The 20258-nt window shown below is 44.3% G+C and overlaps 1 protein-coding gene and 1 long non-coding RNA gene across 5 annotated transcripts in view; one reads left to right on the top strand and one right to left on the bottom strand.

The window, feature by feature from the left end:
- Positions 1–17879, bottom strand: part of LOC106741986 (disks large 1 tumor suppressor protein) — a 541974-nt gene extending 524095 nt beyond the window's left edge. Inside the window, exons 1-2 of one of the 4 annotated variants that reach the window (XM_014614501.1) lie at positions 17460–17879; positions 83–163 (exon numbers count right to left, since the gene is read on the bottom strand). In XM_014614501.1, the coding sequence (XP_014469987.1) occupies positions 83–163; positions 17460–17481 (103 nt within the window). In that variant the 5' untranslated portion in view covers positions 17482–17879. Of the gene's footprint in view, positions 1–82; positions 164–2884; positions 2934–6480; positions 7040–17459 lie in introns of those variants that run through there. The other 3 variants (XM_014614497.1, XM_014614503.1, XM_014614504.1) reach the window with 3 other exon arrangements.
- Positions 4602–6465, top strand: LOC106741990. The gene is made up of 3 exons (XR_001374227.1): positions 4602–4926; positions 5010–5248; positions 6395–6465. It is a non-coding gene; the product is annotated as an uncharacterized LOC106741990 (long non-coding RNA).
- Positions 17880–20258: the final 2379 nt, after the last annotated feature.

The following is a 20258-nucleotide window of genomic DNA, read 5'->3' as shown; positions in this document are numbered from 1 at the left end:
GCAGATCCAAACAGCGATAAAAATAAACTTTACGTAAAACAAACGATAACCTTCAACGGAGGGATACGTCGTATTGTCGTACCTGCGTTCTTGCGGGCTGGACGATGCGTGAAGCCCATAGTCACAGGGGTTTCCTGATACTCGGCAAAGCGATTGGACTCACCTGCAACAAAAAGCACAAGTACGATTTCGTTTAGAAATACATCGATAAGTGATCGTTTTGATAACGCGTCCAAACAATTATATCGCGCAATAAATGGACAGGAAAATCTCGCGGGTTGAGAGCGTATCGGAGAGGAAGAAACGTAGTTCTTGGTTCGTCTCGAGTTCTCGCTTCTTAAAACAACTTGCCATCAAGTAGGAATAAAAACAAAACGATACAAGTGCAAGCTGCAACGCGCGGCTTGGTGCACCGTGGAATACCTGCATCCCTGACCCACTTTCGCGTTCTTTAAGGTTACATAGCTACCCCATCGAACGATGACGTCACACAGGAACGACGTTATATCCGGGTGCTAGGGTGATCGACTTCCCTTCACCCGACTGTCGCGGTAATGGAAGACAAAGCAGCAAGGGTGAGTCAATCGACTTCTTTCCGACTTTTAACTGCTTTTGCCGGAATTTGGAGAGAAAAGGAAAAGTGTCCTTTCCATTTGACCCTCGTGTCTTTGCCCCTTTCTTCGAAGGACCATAATTTTTTTCCACCCCGTATCTTTTTACAACGTGGAAGGTATCTCTTCGTGACGCAAGAAAGCTTTTTTAACATAATTACGAGGCTAAGAGCAAAGACGAGTTACAGCCAATTTACACCGCGAATCATTCGTTACACTCAGCATACAAACGTGCGTATATTTTCAGAATGTTACGAAAGATATACGAAAGAGTGAGTTGGCCTTTGTGCCATATAAAGCGCTTAGATATAAAATTTTATGCATACGCAGTCACGAAAGAGGTGATCATAATCATCCATGCAAAGGTCGTAAAAAAGTAAGTGGCACGTGAGATTCAGTCTACTTGCAACCTTGACCTATAACCCAGCATTTATGAGGCTATGCTGATGCAAAATCTATAGATCTAATCCTCGTGACCGCGCATTTCGCCGCAAGATAATTCGTTCTTGAATCCCATTATTCGTAAATCTACGTACTAAGCATGAAATATGAGTTCAAATAAACATTCCAGACGAATGTCGAGAAATAAGAAACTGAATCGGCGCCACGGCTCTCTGCTTATTTATCATTGCTAATTTGTACAGCTAATTTACATTGTGGAGATCTCTGACTTATCTCAATTCAACTTTCAACGAATCTTTCCAGTTGACATTTTTCCACCAAATGTCCCGTCAAATTTAAAATTTTAACTATGTAAGTCGTATCGTGAAAAGTCAAACGTTGGAGGACGAACGACGAGAATTCCTTCCTGTGAGTTTATTTTTGCGGTTTCCAAAGTCTACTGAAACTCTGTTGAAATCAAAATGTTTCGGCGAAAATTGTTTTATCACTATCGTCGAAAAATTCTCAAAGAGCAAACAAAGCGGGCGGTGAGTTCTGCGAATTAAATAAAGATCACTAGAATTACACGCAATTCTCTTGTCGATCAGCAAATCGGATTTTATTAAAAATGGCAGGAAATATCCTATATTTGTACGAAAATTTCATGTGCTCTGCGCTGTATGCCAATAAAAATAGGAGTGAGTAGAAAAAACGTCATATAAAAAGCAAAAATACATTACTCAAAACGTTAAAAATGTCCATCGTCCTTCAAAAAAAAAAAAAAAAGAGAGAAAAAACACGAGAAAAATAACAAATTAAAAAACTGTAGCAAACAATATTCGTTCACAATATATGACTTAAAAATAATAGCCGAGCTCATATGTGTCTTAATTGTGAGTTTGCAAAAATTCGGAGATTGCGTTATTGCATTGTTCGATGTATTTTATCGGAATGCAAAAGAAAAGGCACGAATGCAATATTAAAAATTAGATTTCTGACAGGACAAAACACACAATCAAGAAGTAAATTATATTTAAGATTCAACTAACTCAGCTATTATCAATCGCTATTCTCGATTCAGCGACGCAGTGCGTCATCGCGATCCCTAAGTGACCTACAGACACGTAAAGGAATAAATCTCACCTTTGCCACGGACAAGAAGCCCGCTCGCGACGTATACGAGCGAAGGACAAATGCACCGAGAGCGCGAGGTTTAAAGGCGGCGTTTGCCATGCGGAAATATATTTATGGAGGCTACCTGAGATAAAAAAAGACGTAAAACGCGATAAAGGGAGAGAAATGAAGAGCGGAAAGGAGGGAATGGAAAGAGAGAGAGAGAGAAAGAGGGACGAAAGTGAGAAGAAAGGCAGAGGAAGAAAGAAAGAGCTGGGTTGATGCAGTCGGCCGCGAAAAAGCGTCCATCGTTCTCTAGCGAGATCCACTTTGAGGGGAAAGAAAATAGAGCAAAGTCCTGGCGTGTACCAACGGCCACCGTTCTTCTCCCATTTTCCGGCCCTATCCGCTGTTCTTCCTATCGCAACGTCGGCAAGTGGCCACCTGGCTACGTTACTCCATTATCCGAGAGGAGAGAAAAGCGCCGCGCGCCGGCGAATAGCAGCGCGCTAATTAAATTTTTCTTATTCGCGCCTGGAGTCGTAACATCTTTTGGATCCAGCACGAATGCATCGACCCAAATAGAACCTTTTACCTGGCGCACTGTTGTCAAGGCTATCTTTAGCGATGTTATGGCAAACGACGAGTCGTACGAGTCGATTTTCTGCTATAAATTTTCCTACCAGGGAGAGAGTGTATTGGCGTCGTTGTCGGAGTATCGATTCATTATCTGCATCTTAAACGGCGTTAAACGAAATTAAACGACCGCATATACTTACCCATCGCGCGGTCACCTCGGAGTTATTCTCGCGCGCGCGTACAATCTCGTAATCTCTTCTCTCAGCCCCGTCGGGCATTTATATATGCAAGAGGAAAAATTGAAAGGAAAAAGGTAAAAGCGGGAATTTATCGCGATAAATAGAACGAAAGGGAGAGTGAGAGGGCTCAATCGGATCTCGAACTACCAACCGCAAAACTAAGAGAAAAACGACGGTAGTAGCTGGGAGAAAATAAACGGCTAAGATTTATCGCGCTACAGCGGACTTTTTTCCCTCGTTCTTCTCAATCGGGCGAATCGATCGGGGCGTCCGTCCGTTATTGGGAGGGCATAATGCGATTTTACGACAGCGGGAATAAAAGGGCTTCAAAACGTCGTAAAGCAGGATCGTCCGTAGGATCTTTCTTGTCCGCGGTCTCACAGTTACGAAATCTACGTTCCCGTGCGTCCTCGATCAATCCGGAAGAGGCTTTCGCGATGGCCAATGTGCATCGATAAACTTCGAGTCTTGCGAGCGAGAGGAAATAAAAAGGAAGGAGAGAAAAGGGGAAGAAAGAGAAACGGCAAAAAGCGGAGCGTTACTCCGATCTCAGCGAATTTCCGTGCCTCGAAATCTCCCGCGCATCTCGGCACCTCTCATTGACGTGCAATTCAAGTCTCCAATGGGTCGTCAATGCGCGCTTGTCCGTGACACAATAATCGTCGGATCGTGCGGACCGACGAAGAAGAGAGATAGAAAGCAGTCACGAAGAGACGAGAGAGACGGAAGGACTACGCGCGGCTAGCATCTCGCCACTCGAGTTTATTTCGGGATGTCCTGAGGACGACGTCACGAGCCGACCAGAATAGCACGCATCTACGTCACGCCTGGGTAACCCCCGGCAAATTTCGGAGACAGACGGCAAGGTAGGCGACGCGACGGGCTGGACGAACGTGTCAACTGTTCGAACTGTCTCGCGGACTCGTGACGAGCACGTGAACCGTGAGCGTCTGACCCGGCACATATCGATGCCAAATTGCTCTGGAAACGCTTAATTATTGACACACCTTGCCTACGCTCAGTGCAGGACGATTGTACGAAAATTAATTGACTAATCGCGCGTAGTAACGTAAATAGGTCGGGAATGCAATTTTTATATCTTTTTTTATATATATACAGAAAATACTGCATTTAAATAAATATTATCTGTTTCGGATATTTCACTCAAGTTTATACTCAAGTTTATATATTCGCAAGTATATCATAGATTCATCACAAGTATCAAATTTATTCAAAATATATTCTGAATCTTAGTAAATTTAGTATACTTTAATCAAGAATATTAAATTAAAACATTAAAACTAAAACTTCGATTTATTTATATTCCAAATGTAACTGAATTTCACTTTTCTTTATAATATCCTTGAAATGAGAAAAAATTTTTCTTTTAAGTAAATAATAATGAGCTTTTTTAATATTTGTAATATTTAATGTTGTAATATTTGTAATGAGTATATTTTTAATACTGTATGAGAATATTTTTAATTATCAAGAAAAAATACTCTGGTCAAGACAACCATTTCTTAAAAAAACTTTCTTAAAAGAAGAAAAATAATCTGAGTAATTGCTTTTCCTCATAATACGAATAATATTTCTCTCTGTATATGCGTATATATGTAATTCTGCGAATTAAATTATGTCCAAACGTAACATCGTTCAGTTATGTAGATTCGAGAAGACATGAGCAATAAATGGGACGTGATAAACAGTAGTTCGTTGCCGTTTATTGACGCTCCAAAATTTCGCCAACCGTATGCAACCGCAAATCGACTTGACGCCATATGGAGATTATTCCATGGCAAGGTCTCATTCGTATTCCGTTAACCAGACTCACCGACATGATTCGTCTCGTTACGTTACGAGGGTACGTTACGTTGAGAGAAACGGAAGAGAAACGTGCTAGATGAGGACGACCGACTGGAAGGATGAGAAAGACTAGCAAGAAAAACAGAGAAAGGGGCAAAGAGAGGAAAAGGGTGGGCACTTCTCAGGTACTTTTCTAGGTACGCAGCGTTATTCAATTAACGGAGGTTACGCCGCTCGTAGTTTCTACCTTCATTACCTAAACTTCGTCTTGGTTTTCCAGATCTCTATTCCGGAGATGATAAGTCTTTTGGAACATCCGCGAGAGTGTGGCGTGTGATGATTAAAAAAAGCAACGTTGAAGCGGGCTGGAAAAAGCAACGCGCGAGGATCTCAACGTCGAGGAACGATCGATCGATCGATGAGAGGATTTCGTACGTACACGATTGCACAAATCACTCCTCGTGATTATTCGAATCGAAAAAAATACCTATAAATTCTCAACGAATCAATTCGATACAGGTACGTTGATGTAAAATAGATTGCACAGTCAATGTAAAATATTTAGCCAATAAGATTCCGTACTTAACGCTACTTATCGTTGTGAAGTTACTTGAAAATTCGAGAAATCGCTTTACGGAGAGACAGAGACGAAGCGAGGAGAAATTTAATATCGTTAAATATTCCTTGCGAGAGCTTGCTCCGACAAAGGGCTATTGAAATGACGAGAAACTCGCGAAATAAATCGACGGAACTCCGCTTAATTCTAAAATCAGCGACTCTCCATTGTGCGGAATTCTCTCGACCTTCGACGCAAACACGCGCTAGAGGCTGACCGATCTGAAACGCCGCCAACTGTTAATTTACGTAACACTGCCTTAGATTCGTTCCGAGGCGCGAGGAAAATAGTGGAAAATGCGGATTAAATTGAATGCGTCGCGAAGTAAGGATAGTTCAATTTCTCCGCCAATGAAATCCGATTGTTCGTTTCGATATTCTACGCGAAAGACGCTGCCGGGAGGCGGATTTTCGACGAGCGTTCCATATCAGAGTCGCGAAACAATCGACGCGCGTTCCAACGGCCAGCTGGTCCCCAATTAATCCGCTAATTCGACGTTCGGTATTGCGCGTCCCGTACGTGCCGTAACGAATTCCGCGAAGCCTAACGTGACCTTGCATCTAAATCATGCAAATTACGTTCGAGCATAGAAATCGAGATAGAAGTCGCATAGCGACGTCCGGCGCGTGCCCCGGCGCAGCCGAATTCTGCATATTGTGACCGCTCGTAAATCTCTCCGTTGCGAAACGGTCCACGGGTACCACGTGGCACACGACTATTTCATTATCGCTGCGGAAGAGGCGATTCGGCTTCGCGCTGTATCAAGCGCGTTTGACTTCACGATCGCTCGCACTGCAGTCGTGATCGATGCGGCCAGTCGAACGAACCTTCAGCGCTACGATAAAAACGATATTGCACAAAAACGAGCCGATCCGTCACGCAGCAGCGTTGAAGAACAGAATGTTCTTTTCACGACGTCGATTCAGTTACGCGTACGAATAATTTGACAATTTTCTGGACTTCCTAAGTCGGTCATTTTCGCATAATATCACACCCAAGCGTATAACTTTTCTGCAGTTTAATTGTTATAATTGTCTTTTACATTATAGCTGAAAGAACAGGCCGCAACTGAGAAAGTTGGGAAAATTCAACCAGAGGGACGTATTGCGATGGAATAGAATTTAGATTGATTTACCCTTCGCATTGCTTGATGACTGATGCTCCTGATTTCCCGACATTATTTTCCGTTGCAACATATACACGATGACCCACACGACAGATATCACCGGCGGCCACATATCGTAAACGTCGCACACCGTGCGGATTAACACGCGTTTGTTTATCCCGCGATAACAGACCAGTTCATAGCTTATCGCCGGGAAATTTGCTGTGAAATCACGCGAGTTGAAATAGAATGTGCCGTTTGCACGATGCGCATTGCACACCCGACATGGCGATTCCGCGCTGTTGAAAAATCGCGGGGAAACTCAAGCTCGATCGGAATAATCGAGATCATCGACCGTATGCGGATACCAGACGGCTTAATGAATCACTCCGAAGGAAACGTCAGCGCGAAGTGTTGCCACAAGTTACATACGAGTAGTTACATTCACGTGCATGTGCATCAACGGCATCATCGAAACAGCAGCGTCAGCTTGTTACGGTGCGAATGGCATGTCTCCAATAAATTTGAAAGTCCACTAACTATCGTTTAATGGCGAGCACCTCGCGCTTCGGCGCTTCGGCTGGGAAGAGACGCCGATCAAAGCGCACAATTCTTGAAATAAGTGTCCTCTAAAAAGGGGCCAGTGGAAATACGCGGGGAAAAAAGCGGAGTCTCGTGCGGTCACGACACGATCCCTAAAATTGCACGTCAAGACTGCGTCATGATTTCCGCGCCACTCCGCGCCTCCCGCGAGTCGTCCTTCACCTCAATTTTTAATCCGAGACTACCGACGGTACATATTCCCGAAATTAGCGACAACAATGGTGCGTCCTGGCGATCCGCCAAGCCGGCTCGTATTTATTTGTCGTACTTATAACACGTGGTGTGTCGCGGTTCGACGACACGTGACACTCGGAGATTAAGCGAATGGTTCGTCGATTTCCACATCACAGTCGTCGACGAAGATAAGTCGCACTCTTCCTCCCCCCCTCCCCCTCGCTCTCTCTTTCTATCACATTCAGCGAGACGAATTCTCGAGACAGATCAAAGGATTTTCACGGCCGAGAAAGCGTTTTACGTGAAAAAAGAGCTCAGTCACTTCATTGGCCGCGCTAAACGACACACGCGTGAGCACGTTTCGAGATTCAACTGCTCCGTCTTGTCCTAAATTTAACCTTGTCGGCTGTGTCCTACATTAGAAGGATTTGTACATGTGCGTGTAGACGCGTCGATGTGCACGTTGTTCGTGTGCGCGTGACTTTAATGACGTCCGCGACCGTCAGACCGATGTGTGTTCTGTGTGAAACGGAAATCGACGTCTGCGCCGAGATTGTGTAATTTTACTCTTACAGGTATGGTACGAACATCGGACATTCCTCACGGTTAGAATTGTAAAGACACCGATTTATCGTTACAGAAATAAATTTCAAGCGCATACTCTCAGCAATAATACACACACGACACGATATCTCTAAAATACTGAAATAAAATATCGAAACGTTTCGACAATATTCACTCTACTGCCAGAACCACATTCTAGTTTAACCATTACTCCACTTTAAGCGCTCTGTAATTATAGCACGATATGCTTCTCGAATAAGATCTTGTGTAAAAATAAAAAAAAACGTAAATAAAGAGGTCCCTAAATATAGAGAACGTCCCGATACGTTGACCGATAATAATTCCTCGCCTTTGTCTTCTCGATTGCGCGCTTAACTTTACATCCATTTTTCCTATGATAAATGTATCGCGAAAGTGAAACGAAATCGACGGTCCTGTGTACAATTTGTTACACGAACGTAGGTGCAGTACGGGGTATGCACATATATATAAACACACACGCGCACATACACAGCGGGAGCTAACAAATGAGTGGCACACGGTCGATACGCGAACGTGCACCACGTGGCGCACAGAAACGCTCAGTGGACCGCGGTCTCGAGACACGAACTATCGATACTAATTGGCAGCCGCGACTAGCATACGACGCCAAATATATCGGAACCAGACTGTAACTCAGTGGCGGTGGTTGAGCCAATAATAATTGTAGTGATATGTGACTAACTAACCGACTTAACGACGATGCGAGAGTCTTCTTTTACAATCGAAACAATACAATCGCTTTTATTAACCGATACCGTGCTAATTAGATGAATCGATATCATACAGATCATTTCTCTGCACCTTAAGAATTTTATCGCGATATTTATAAACACGAGGGAAATGTATTATTTGCCGCGTGTTTGCGATATAACGCGCATATATTTGATTTCGATGAACGCGTATTACAATACACGTGAATAAATGACGAAGTTAATATCGATGTATCGATACGGTAGCACGATCGAAGATTATCCTGCCGTTGCGTGGTACTGCGCTATTGTTAATAATTCGCCGCCGTATACGAAACCCAAATGAGTTCACGCCCGCATACAGGATTCGCAGAGTGCATTATTCGCTTGCAAACGGCTACAAGCTCACCGGGACGCGTCGTCTGTGATATCTGCGACATGAATAATTCTATTGACTTCGCCGTGCTCCGCCTTGATATTAATCGATACAAGTCCCTTCCGCAAATGCGTCGTCCATTAGCGATCGAGGTGCGATCGCTAATTCTCACACACTGCTTCGTCTGCAACGCGCATTCGCCATTCAGCTTTACAGGGGGAGGTACTCGAAATGTATCAACGTCAATTTCGGCGTGGATCGAGTGAGTTACGAATCAGCTCGGAAAGAAGGACACGTGTTCGTTGTGCGTGTTTTGCGCGACAGTAAAATCCTATCCACTTTATTCTACTCGAAATTTAATAATAATAATAATGATTTTATTGGATGTTACAAAGTTAAAATTTAATATAATTTGTAATATATATCTTCATGTATTTTTCTTGTAATTTATAATTTTTCCCCCTTGAGGGAGTATTCCAGACACTCGTTTTCAAGCTGATTTTTGAAATTAAAACAAGATAAACTGTTGAAATTATAAAGCTGGAATTTTGCATTGGGATATTTGTTCATATTTGGAGTAACACTCCAACTTTTCGTAAGTTATTTGTTTGAAAATTATACAAGCTAGAGATTCTCGCGCAAGCCTATTTACACGAGTTTAGATATCGTCGGAACGTTCAAGAAGTTAAAGTATGAACATTTTTAACGAAAATTTAGATGATAGCTACACTCATATAGATTACAAAAAATGTGTTTATATGTTCATTCCAGGCAATTAAGGTAGCTGGCTTATATAATTTTTAATAAAATGACATAAAAATTTGGAGTGTTACTTCAAATATGAATAAATATCCATGTAAAACTCCAGCTCTATAGCTTCAATAGTTTTTAATTCCCAAAATACATAGTATTTTAATTCCCAAAATTAAGCTTGAAAACGGGTGTCTAGACTAGAATATCCCCTTAAGAGAGGAATGAACTCTGCTTCGTTAAAAATTGCCGAATTATTTGATTGATTTCACTTTACATGTAAAATAGAATCAAACGCGTACATCACAAAACGATGCAGTCGACAAAAGGACGAATTTTAGATTTGTGTCTTCGTCTAACGATTATTTATATTCTACCGCTGTTAATCTACTTCTGAAACGTATCGGATTATGCAAACGCGTTGACCTTATTATGCCACAAGCCCGAGAGAGGACCGGCACTTTCGACCATCAACTACGATCACCTCCTCCTCCTCCTCAACCATTTTGCAGTTCGATCAAGGAAAGAGAGTCTTGCCAAGAGCTCTATACGATAATGCCGGAACATGGAAAACCCTTCCCCCTAACATATCGTCGCCGGTGCGCCTTTCAACTTAACATCCCAGTCAGTTTGTCGACTTTTCAACATGCGTCGACTTTGTGCGCACTTTTCTTCCCGACGCGGTCGACTGCCTTATCGAGTCCCGTCACGCCGGCGTAATTCGTCATCGCGTATGGCGCGCACAGGTACATAAATTATTACTACTCGATGCAACTTTCCGCGTCATAAAGCATTCTTGATCGGTAAATTGAAATCCCCCTTGTTAAATATGCGCCCTCGAGTGTAAAATAAAGCAGCTGACTTCACTTAACCCTAAAACCCCGGGCTCCCCTACTGACATTACACCGCTAGTAAAAGGTAACACGTCTCTTTTTAGCAAACTCGACAGTTCTTAAAGTGAGTTAGAAGATTTATTTTTTAGGGAACAAATTATATGTTGAATTATGAGGAAAAATGTAAGAAAGCATAATAGAAACGTCATTACGATCATGACGTGGACACAATATTCGATTTTGCTGCGCGAATATTACTCTCTTATCCGTCCACCGGCTACCGTGTTATCTCTTGAGCCTTCGGGCTAATTGTTATCCGATTTGCAACACAGATCGGAAATCGGCGCGAAATCGCAGCGTTGCGGACGCGCGGCTAATCGCGTTGCACGTCCGCGGCCGAAATTAATACCGCGAATAAGCGAGCGAGCGCACGGAAAGCGGTGTGGAAAGGGATAGGGAAGTTATGAAAGGCGGAACGACGCGCATACTTGCTGGCTTGAACGAACATTAACGAGGTCGGTTAACCCCGGCGCGATGGCCTGACGGTAGAAACCAATGCGATGAAATATCTGCGAACTCCGCACAGCCGGAAGCCACCGGCGAATTGTTTTGGCGAAACTCCCGCAGTCAGGCGTACAGGTGCGCGTCTGCGAATAGGTGTGTATTCCTGGGGCGCACAGGATCCAATTTAACGCGTCTCCTCCTTCTCACCTCTCCCTTCTCCCCTCCTCCCTCTTCGCCGCAATGTCGCTTTCGCATTTATTTTAATCCCGTGGATTAGCCCCCGCCGTGTTCGGGCCGATGCATCACTCCGGGACGGCTTCGAAAACTCCCTAATTAGGTTTTAATTGAGAACGATCGAAAATCGTTTGAGCGCACAGCCGAATCGCCGATAACTTCAGCCACGGTGGATTTATACCGTGAGATCGATTTGTATCAGAATCGATTTGTACCATACGCTCCGTCGCGCCGGTCAATTCATCGCGAAGTGTTTTTAATTGAAAGAAGTTCCAAGTGAATTAATTAACGCGACGTTGTATCGTGTGATAAGCTTAATGAATTCGTGCGAATATAGATCCGAAGAGGTTTTTCACTCCGTTTTGTTTTTTTTCTTTTGTGCATTTCGTTCCGACGTGATCGATATAGAATTTCGCGCGTGCGATTTCTACTCTCCTGCGACAGAGAATTACCTCTCAAAGAGACGGATGAGGCCGATATTAACGCGGATATAATGAGGCGGCGAGTATTTTAATTTATCATCCACAGGGGGATCTCGCTGAAATGTCTACTTTCTTCGACGGATTAAGAATAGAGCAAACGTGCCAGGCCGATCGACGATATCATCACTGAGGACAATAGTGACGAATGTCGTCGAGGGACACTGGATATAACGAGTGCCGTCCTACATATAGACGGTATATAGCAGCTGCTGTTTGCGACAGCAGGCTGCAGTAGAGGTTTATTATAAAGCTCACCGAATTATGCTATCGCCGTGCGATGGAAACGCGATAAGCCGGAGTTTCATTGTTGGGAACGTTACAGGGTCTCCCTCGGACTCTTACAATATCAATAATTCATACGTAATTAATGTGGCATTTCTTCGGACCGACGGTAGAGCGGATCTGCGTTTTATCGTTTATTCCTGGTAACGACGAAAATAAATTTATTCCGTCCTGCTAGTGACGGTTCCGTCTACTGAAAACGACGTTTCGGAACGTTACTTTCGGACCGTTAATCCTTTATCGTCACGCAGTCGAAACTGCTTCCAAAAAAAAAAAAAGCTCCTTTCCGAACACTGACGATAAAACTGAATAAACTTGGACAGAGAAATCACGGTTAATCGCGAATAATATGCGGGAAATCGTCACAAGCCGAAGGATAAAACTATCCGAGAAAATGTCAACAAGACATGATAAGAGCAGTAGTTTCTTGTCTCATAATAGAGTTATTCTCACAAATAATATATCTTTTTATCGTGTAAATAGTACATTTTCTTCGTGTTTCGTCATATTTATTAGATTTCGTGGAAGACGTTATCGTAAGGCAAACGATCCGTGCAACTAGGAGCATTCGTGCGGCCTGAAGACTCCGCGTGGAAATATTCAAACCGAAAGCAACAAACTTTTTCCTGGACACGAGATCGCGCTATAAAGTGCGACGGCCAATACCTACGGACGAGCCAGGCTGTTGAGGAAAGTCCGCACCACCTACATATAATATACACAGGTAAATATCTAAACTCCTGTGAAACGGCGAACACATCTCCGCGGGAAGAGTACATAAGCTCTCGCTCCACTTCCCATTCATTGCTCTCATTATCAGGCACGTCATCTCCTCTTTCGTCCTTCATAGCTGTGTCTTCTATCGCACACTCACACGAGCAAGCGCGATCATATGTGTGTGTGTGGATGTGCGAAGGTAAAGTAATACATTGTGTAGAGAACAAAGGGCCGTACATAAAACACCCACATTCCCGCGCGGAAGCTCCGATATTTCAGACGATCGATCGAATTCGAATTTAATTCGCTTAAAATTGCTCGCGGCCCAGCAGCATTACCGGAAGCGATCGAAAGCGATCGTTTATATTTTAACGTAGGAGGAGCGCGCAATTTCGATACGCTTGTATATGTGTATATGTGTATATGAATGTGTGTATATCTATACATCGTGTTTCCCTCAATATTTAGATTTCAAAATTATCCCAGGAACATCGTATCGAGCCTTCAATTTCAAATAATACGAGATCTAACATTCCCGTTTAATCCCAGACTGATTTTATCGATTTAATCCTAAGACGAATGATAAATCGAACGCAGTATAACAATATTGAATAAATATGCACGACTATTGCCGACGATAGAATAAAAAACGACACAAACCACGGCGAATTAATTCAATAGTGTAATATTTCTTATAGAGATCACCAAGGTGTACATTTCTCTCGAGATGAGAGCAAAACAGCTGACAAAAGGCACAATACGCGATATCCAATTAGGCGATGAAAGGGTGAAAGTTCACGTGCGATTGTATGCTGTACGTGAATATCTGCACCTGCGTACACATGCGCAGGCAAATATATAACGCTCGTAGGTTGTCGGGCCAGGCGAACCATCGGGCCATAAACTGTCCATGACTCTCCGTGTCTCCATCTCTCCCGTCACCGAGTTCACCCACGAAAGCGCATGCAACGCAGAAATTGGAAACTATCGTCGCTCCGACCTTGCCGCGTGTTTCGTCTTACGAATTAGAACCGCATCGCCGGCCGTTCGTCTCACCGAGCAAATAAAGATACGGAACGTCATGCTTTCATAAAACGTTGCTCGCAATCGCGAGACAAGTGACGAGCATAAGAATACGCGATTCGGAACGAAATATTCGCGCGCGCGCGCATGGATAATTCGATAGGGATATTTCGAGATGCGCCGCGGCCGCATGTCAGATCGGGAAAAAAGCAGGATATTTTTACGGGACATAAATTACTTATTTAAAGAATTATCGAGCGATATGACGCGCTGCAAAAGAGCGCGCGCTGTTAAATTCTTCCGCGTTGCTAGTGAAAGTCCTCCCATGGTGGGAGAAAAAAGCAAATATCTTCGACTCGTCCAGGTTATACGATCGCTTTAACAATGAACGTGTCTATTTTAGCGTTAACGCTATTTACGCTCGAATGCCCTTCTGAACGTATCTACCGTGGCCTACATACGCAGAAGTTCATAGCTGAAAAGAATCAATACGTACCTTTACCTCTACCTCGTTTCCGCGCACGTGCTACCGCACGTACGGCCGACGTTCCCTACACAATGTTGTCTAACGTAATCGCCAGTCGGAGCAACGTTTTATGGGAATTTGTAAACTTCACCGGTATGATTTACACGCGCTCGTGTAGGAGATTTTCGCTACTCGGATAATATACGGCGGGTGCACAGCTGGGGCGCACATCCAAACCCCAAGATATCGATTTTTCGCGCGAGACCATTCGACGCACCACGCTAGCGAACACGTGGCATTCTGGGATTTAACCTTAGAACAACTCACCGCGCAACGTCCGTACAAACAACACACCCGGGTCCGAGAAATCTCGGCGTTTTAAACTCATGTACCTCCAACGTCCCTCGACGGGGGCAACAATATATGCGCATCCGCCGCGAGTCTCTGACGAATGCGTCGAGGTGCGAAGGTAAGCACGCTAATTAACCTTCTGACCCAATTAGATCCTCGTCTTGATAATCGTATTAATAATAATCGAGAATATTTTAGCGCGCGAGAGAAAGAGATAGAGCAAGAGGTAGCACAGGAACGATGTGTTCTATTCGACGTGGCGGGCGATAAGTCGGGATGTACGATTTTACAATTAAAAGCGATCTCCCGTTTTCAGCGAGCGACGAGGTTACGCGCGAGGTTCTAAAATCTCTCTTCCGGCTCGCCGAGAAATTTACTTACAGGAACCATTCATTGTAGTACGATCGATTCTTCGACGATAGCATAATTAAACATTGATTTGACGTTAAATATATTCCGGGCGAATTTGAGATCTCGCGGCCGCTTTCGCGATTTTAAACGAGAAGTTAAATTTAAACCAAACGACAAGTTTAAATTCCACTTAAACTTTACGCGCCGCCATGGCTACGAAACGCGCTTTTAAGCAAACACCCATACATCGTCGCTGTACGATTCTAATTAAACCGACCGGCCGAAGCGAATTAAACTCGGACGTTAAGTTCGAAATTCGAGAAAAAGGAATACGGGATGCAACCTGCTCTCGCACACCACTGAAAATCATTCGATCGTCACGAAACAACACCAATGACGCTGTCGTAAGTTTGAGATAAACGAGAAAGAAAATATGAGGCGAGCGATATTGTCCTTATATAACTTGCAAAACATTGCCTCGCTGACTTCAGAAGATATATACATGTATGTATATAAAAATAAACCGCGAATAAATATATAAACTATAAATACATTAATATCATTTTATGTGTAGGCACGTACGGTAGTAAATTACACTGCTCAAAACAATTAGGAGATCATTGATTTTATCCGAACACCATCTCCTATTTCCAAGTACCGTGAAAATTTTAAGTATTCGAGTTACACGAATGCACGACGAGAAACAACTCGTTCAGCATAATCTCCTAATTATTTCGAGCATTTCGTTGCATTTTATCGAAATGTTAAAACTAAAACACATAGATCCCATCGTACTACACTGCCTCCGTCGCACGCTCGGTACTCACGATAGGAAGCATTCGTATATATTTATGACGTATACACGTGCGTACAACAGCACAACGTATTTACAACCCGTCGCAATCAATGTTATCTCACGGCCGTGGTCGCGTGTAATAATTCGAATTTTAAAGTCGGCGCGATAAACCGACGAAAGGGATCTGAAATCTCGCGCGATTGTGGAGCAAGGTTGGCTCTAGAGAACGCCCGCGCTAAAATACACCGTTGTTTAAAAGCGTGCGACCAGAGGGGAGGGGCCCGAGGGGTGCGGCGACGGGACGGCCGAAGAGCGCGGTGCAATTTCGGGAGCAAAAGCGTCGTACGCGCGATGACCGAGCCCATGGCCGTGAGTCTTGCTCGTCGCAGACCGCGGCAAACGTGTGGAGCCTCGCCTAGAGCCGAAATTATTGAGTTTTCTTGGCCCCTGTTCAAACACCGACGCCGGCTTATGCCGCGACGAGGACGATGGTGCGATTATTGCAACACGTCCGGATGGCCTACATCGAAGGAAATCGCACTCCCGTCGTGAAGACGAGTCCGTCCGTTTATCCGCTTCCGATATCATCTCCGCGATACGGTCGAAGAACCACGTCCGAGAATCGAAGGGAACGGAGACAGTCAAGGGATAACCTCCTGTGAAGTTCGCGCTATCTCGAGGATAAAAATGTCCGAGCTCGAGGACCTAATTTCAACCGCGAATGCGATTGCACGCTACGACACAGGTGTGCGCATTATTTTCTCACAGGAACTCTTGGATAATAAGATTCTAATAATGTGTATTTGGTAAGCGAATAAATGGATAATCTGAATATTTACGCCGTTACGATGTCAAAGGAGAGCAACGACTCTGCGCGCGTGACACGCACGTGAATCGCGGCATTTAATAAACATACGTTTGACGATAGCGTCTCGGTGAAATACGCGCAACGGTCAGCCGTCCTCTGCATTCCGATCACGCGTGATACAACTGCGGTCTAGTAATTTGTCGATTCTACTGCGCCACGTGACGCGCAGTTCGCAAACCGAATTCGCACAATTTCCGCGCCCGCACGAGCGGTTGTGTTCTTTTATTCTTTTCGCGGCAGCGGCACGCACCGAAGCGAGAAATATTCATAGCGCTCGTCATGCGCAACACGTTTTATTTTGCAACGGACCCTACATCGTTACGGTCCGCATACGGTCGCGTGAGGGCTAACGAGAGGATTAAAAGGCCGACTATCCCCTTTAACCCCTTCAAAAAAGGGACGCGGAGGGCAAGTTCGCGAAACTCATCACACGTGGCCGGTAGCTCCGACGAATTTCACTCTCTCGGTCGTCTCTCGGCGCACTTCCCGAAGGCGCGAGCGAACGAAACTATAATAATCAGCCAGCGGCGCACCGCCCAGCCACGATCGTTCATTAGCGAAGCGCGATTCAAGGTCGCGCGGCGAACAGCGCGCAACGCCTAAACGACGATCACACCTGACCGCTCCGCCAACAACCGCCTCCTGCGGCGTTCCGTTCCCGTAAATTCTCGAGGGTGATGATATCCGATATCGGGCGAAACGTCGACGGGGACGCGCGCGACCTGTCAATCCGAATGACAGTTGACCGAGTGACCCGCAATCCGCACAACACGCACGACACAGCAGCCGAGCTCCCCCCTCCACGCTTTCCCATGCGTCTCACACACGATTTTGCTCCCGATTTGCGTCGACCGTACCGTCCGTCGGCCACGTTTTGACGTTTAAGAGACATGTACGAGCTTACCACCTTGTTTACGCACGGGCATCCTTCCTTTCCCTCGTAGGCGCCTCGCAGGGGACGAAGGATGACGACAGCGACGACGGCTTCCAGGCACGGACGCGCTGTTACGGAGCAGTCCAAGACGGACACACGGAAAAACGAGGCGACGACACGAACGAACGAACGACGAGGTACGACTGTGCGCTCGCGGCCGACTGTCACTTGGACGCAGACGACACCCCCGGTTTCCCCGAGTCGCGCACGGATGTCGTCGCAACACCAGCTGTCACGATAATCGGCGGTCTGTTTCGCGTTTTGCGGACGCGTTCGTAATGTCACTCGCGAGAATCCGCCGCGACGGCCCGTAGGAAACGTGCGAGAACGTAACGCGATATAAACACACTCAGGCCGCCGCCACCACTCGGCCACGGGCAATATGGCGTCCCGCCTGGTCTAGCAGCCGGAAAACCGACTGGCTGGCAGGGGTGGAATGCCCGGCCCGGATTGGTCCGCCGGCCGCCAAAATGTGACGTCACCGGCTCGCTCTCTCACCCGCTCGTCACGCGCTACTCTACGCCGCGCGCAAACAACCCCCTTCGCGCACCACACACCCGCGGCCGTACGCTTTCCTACCCTCCACGTTCGCGAAGCCGTCGATATTCGATTGTTACCCCAGCTACCCGATAATCGCGCCGCCCGTTCTCGAGCTCCGTGCGGCCAAGCGCTCGCGACCTTCCGCGATTCGAACCAGCGCCGCCCGTCCTTACCGTTCCACGTCACTGAAGTTACGCTCCGATGAACGCTCGGAAGACGCGCGTGAAGCTGCTCGATTAATTTAAATATCAAACCGCCGATGAAATGTCGGACCGACGCCACGATAGAAAGAGGTATCGAGATCGAGTGATACGTTAGCGAATGTCGATAAGCGGAGATTCGTGAACGGGGAATATTGATAATCCGACGTAATCGTAGGAATTAGTGGCGTTCGCGATGCGAAAATCAACGATACGAGCGATTTAACGAAATAGCATTACGTATGTGAGAGTTACGTGCGTGTTATAACTTGCATAATATAAGAACGGGATTATCTTCAAACGTTTCCGAATTCGGTTTTACCTCATATCGTAACCGTCCTTTTACAGTGATCGACATGATGCGCTCAGGGAGGTTGGATCAGATCGATGATAAATTTAAGAACAGAAACGCGCGATCGATGTTGTTTCGCAGTAATTTCGGAAGCGTCACGCGCGAACGTTGTTCAGCGAACCGCCAGAAGACACGAAATCCTGAACTATGACTGTGATATTGTGACTATGCGATATTTGTTCAATATTTAAATACGTTTTTGTACCTTCCGTTCGCGGCCATGTCTGTACTGGACAATTAATTCGGTGCACCGACTGAACGCGGCGCTACTAATCAGGTGTGTAACTGCTGCTATCTAGTGACAATGTGCAGTAGTATGAAAAACATGAACGATTTATTCTTTGCTAATGAAGCTTCAGAACAGGTTTTTATCTAATATAACTAGAATAGCTAGAATACTTGAATAACTAGAATACTTGAACCGAAATCCAAATAAGGCCCATCATAATCTTTAAAGACCGATTGATCTAATTTTTTGGTAAGATTTATCTTACAACAATCTATTGACAATCTGACAAGTATCTATTAGACATCAATGATCGTTGTTGATTGGTCTATCCAATAGGTACCTGTCGGGTAAATTTAATGAAGAAATTGGAACAATCAGCATTAAGAAAGGCAAATTGAATGTACAGGGCGTGAAAAAAGAAAAGCTTCTTGTCTTCAAGAGTATATATCCATACAGTATAAATCTCCAAGGGACATCTTAAAGATATCCAAAGGACGTCCTAAAGATGTAACTCGAATAAAGTATGCTATGTGAATAGTACACTCATGAAACAATGAAAATATGTCTTTAAAATTTTCAATCCCTTCTTAACACTTTGCGGGCCGCTGTCACGCTGACGTGACTTTTGAAGGCGAGCAGTAGAACCTGCGTGAATCTCGCCGGCGGCAGCGTAACGGCGCTTCGATAAATGCGCGGCCCGCAAAGTGTTAATATATATATAATTTTTATATTAATATCTCGCACTCTAAAAATTTGATCTGGGTCGTTAAATCTCCTAATAATGATCAACACAAAACTGAACACCTAATAGCGTCTTTATTAAACATAGTTATCACTCTTACTAACACACATACGCACGCACGTACACACATGCACGCACACACATTTGCATTACTCCCCTATTTAAATATTGCACTATTTTTTATATTTTTCTTTGGCAGAACATTCAATCCCTGTTGACATTGATATATAGGGAAATAATTGAACAGGATTACAATTTGTGAGGTATCTTGAATAATTCAGAATAGATTTTATGTGATACTACAGAATTGTGTTATCAATAATAATTATTAACAATTTGGTACTACACTGTGGAAATTGTAAAGACATCATCCTCACGTTTTCTGGACTTCTACAATTTTAAAAATAATTAAAGATTAAGAACCATATCTTTTCATGTATAACATAATTTTTATTTGTAAAAATAAATATACGTATTTATCTCAATTTTAATTTTATTTGCGACTTAGTTTTTGTAATTAGAGATAGATATAATCCATGTCTTTAATATAGAATTCTGCATGCATATATGCAAAATATATTAGTAACTTCGCTGTTTAGATAGTGAAATTTTTAAAAGTATATATCGTCATGGCAGTATTTTCAATGCTAATAATTCTCATAACACGACCTATTATGTCGTGTACTTTTAACTAAATATTTTTAAA

This window comes from Dinoponera quadriceps, unplaced genomic scaffold (genome assembly GCF_001313825.1).
Source record: "Dinoponera quadriceps isolate SergipeBrazil2010 unplaced genomic scaffold, ASM131382v1 scaffold696, whole genome shotgun sequence".
Lineage (NCBI taxonomy): Eukaryota > Metazoa > Arthropoda > Insecta > Hymenoptera > Formicidae > Dinoponera > Dinoponera quadriceps.
This window is presented reverse-complemented; position numbering and strand designations above follow the sequence as displayed.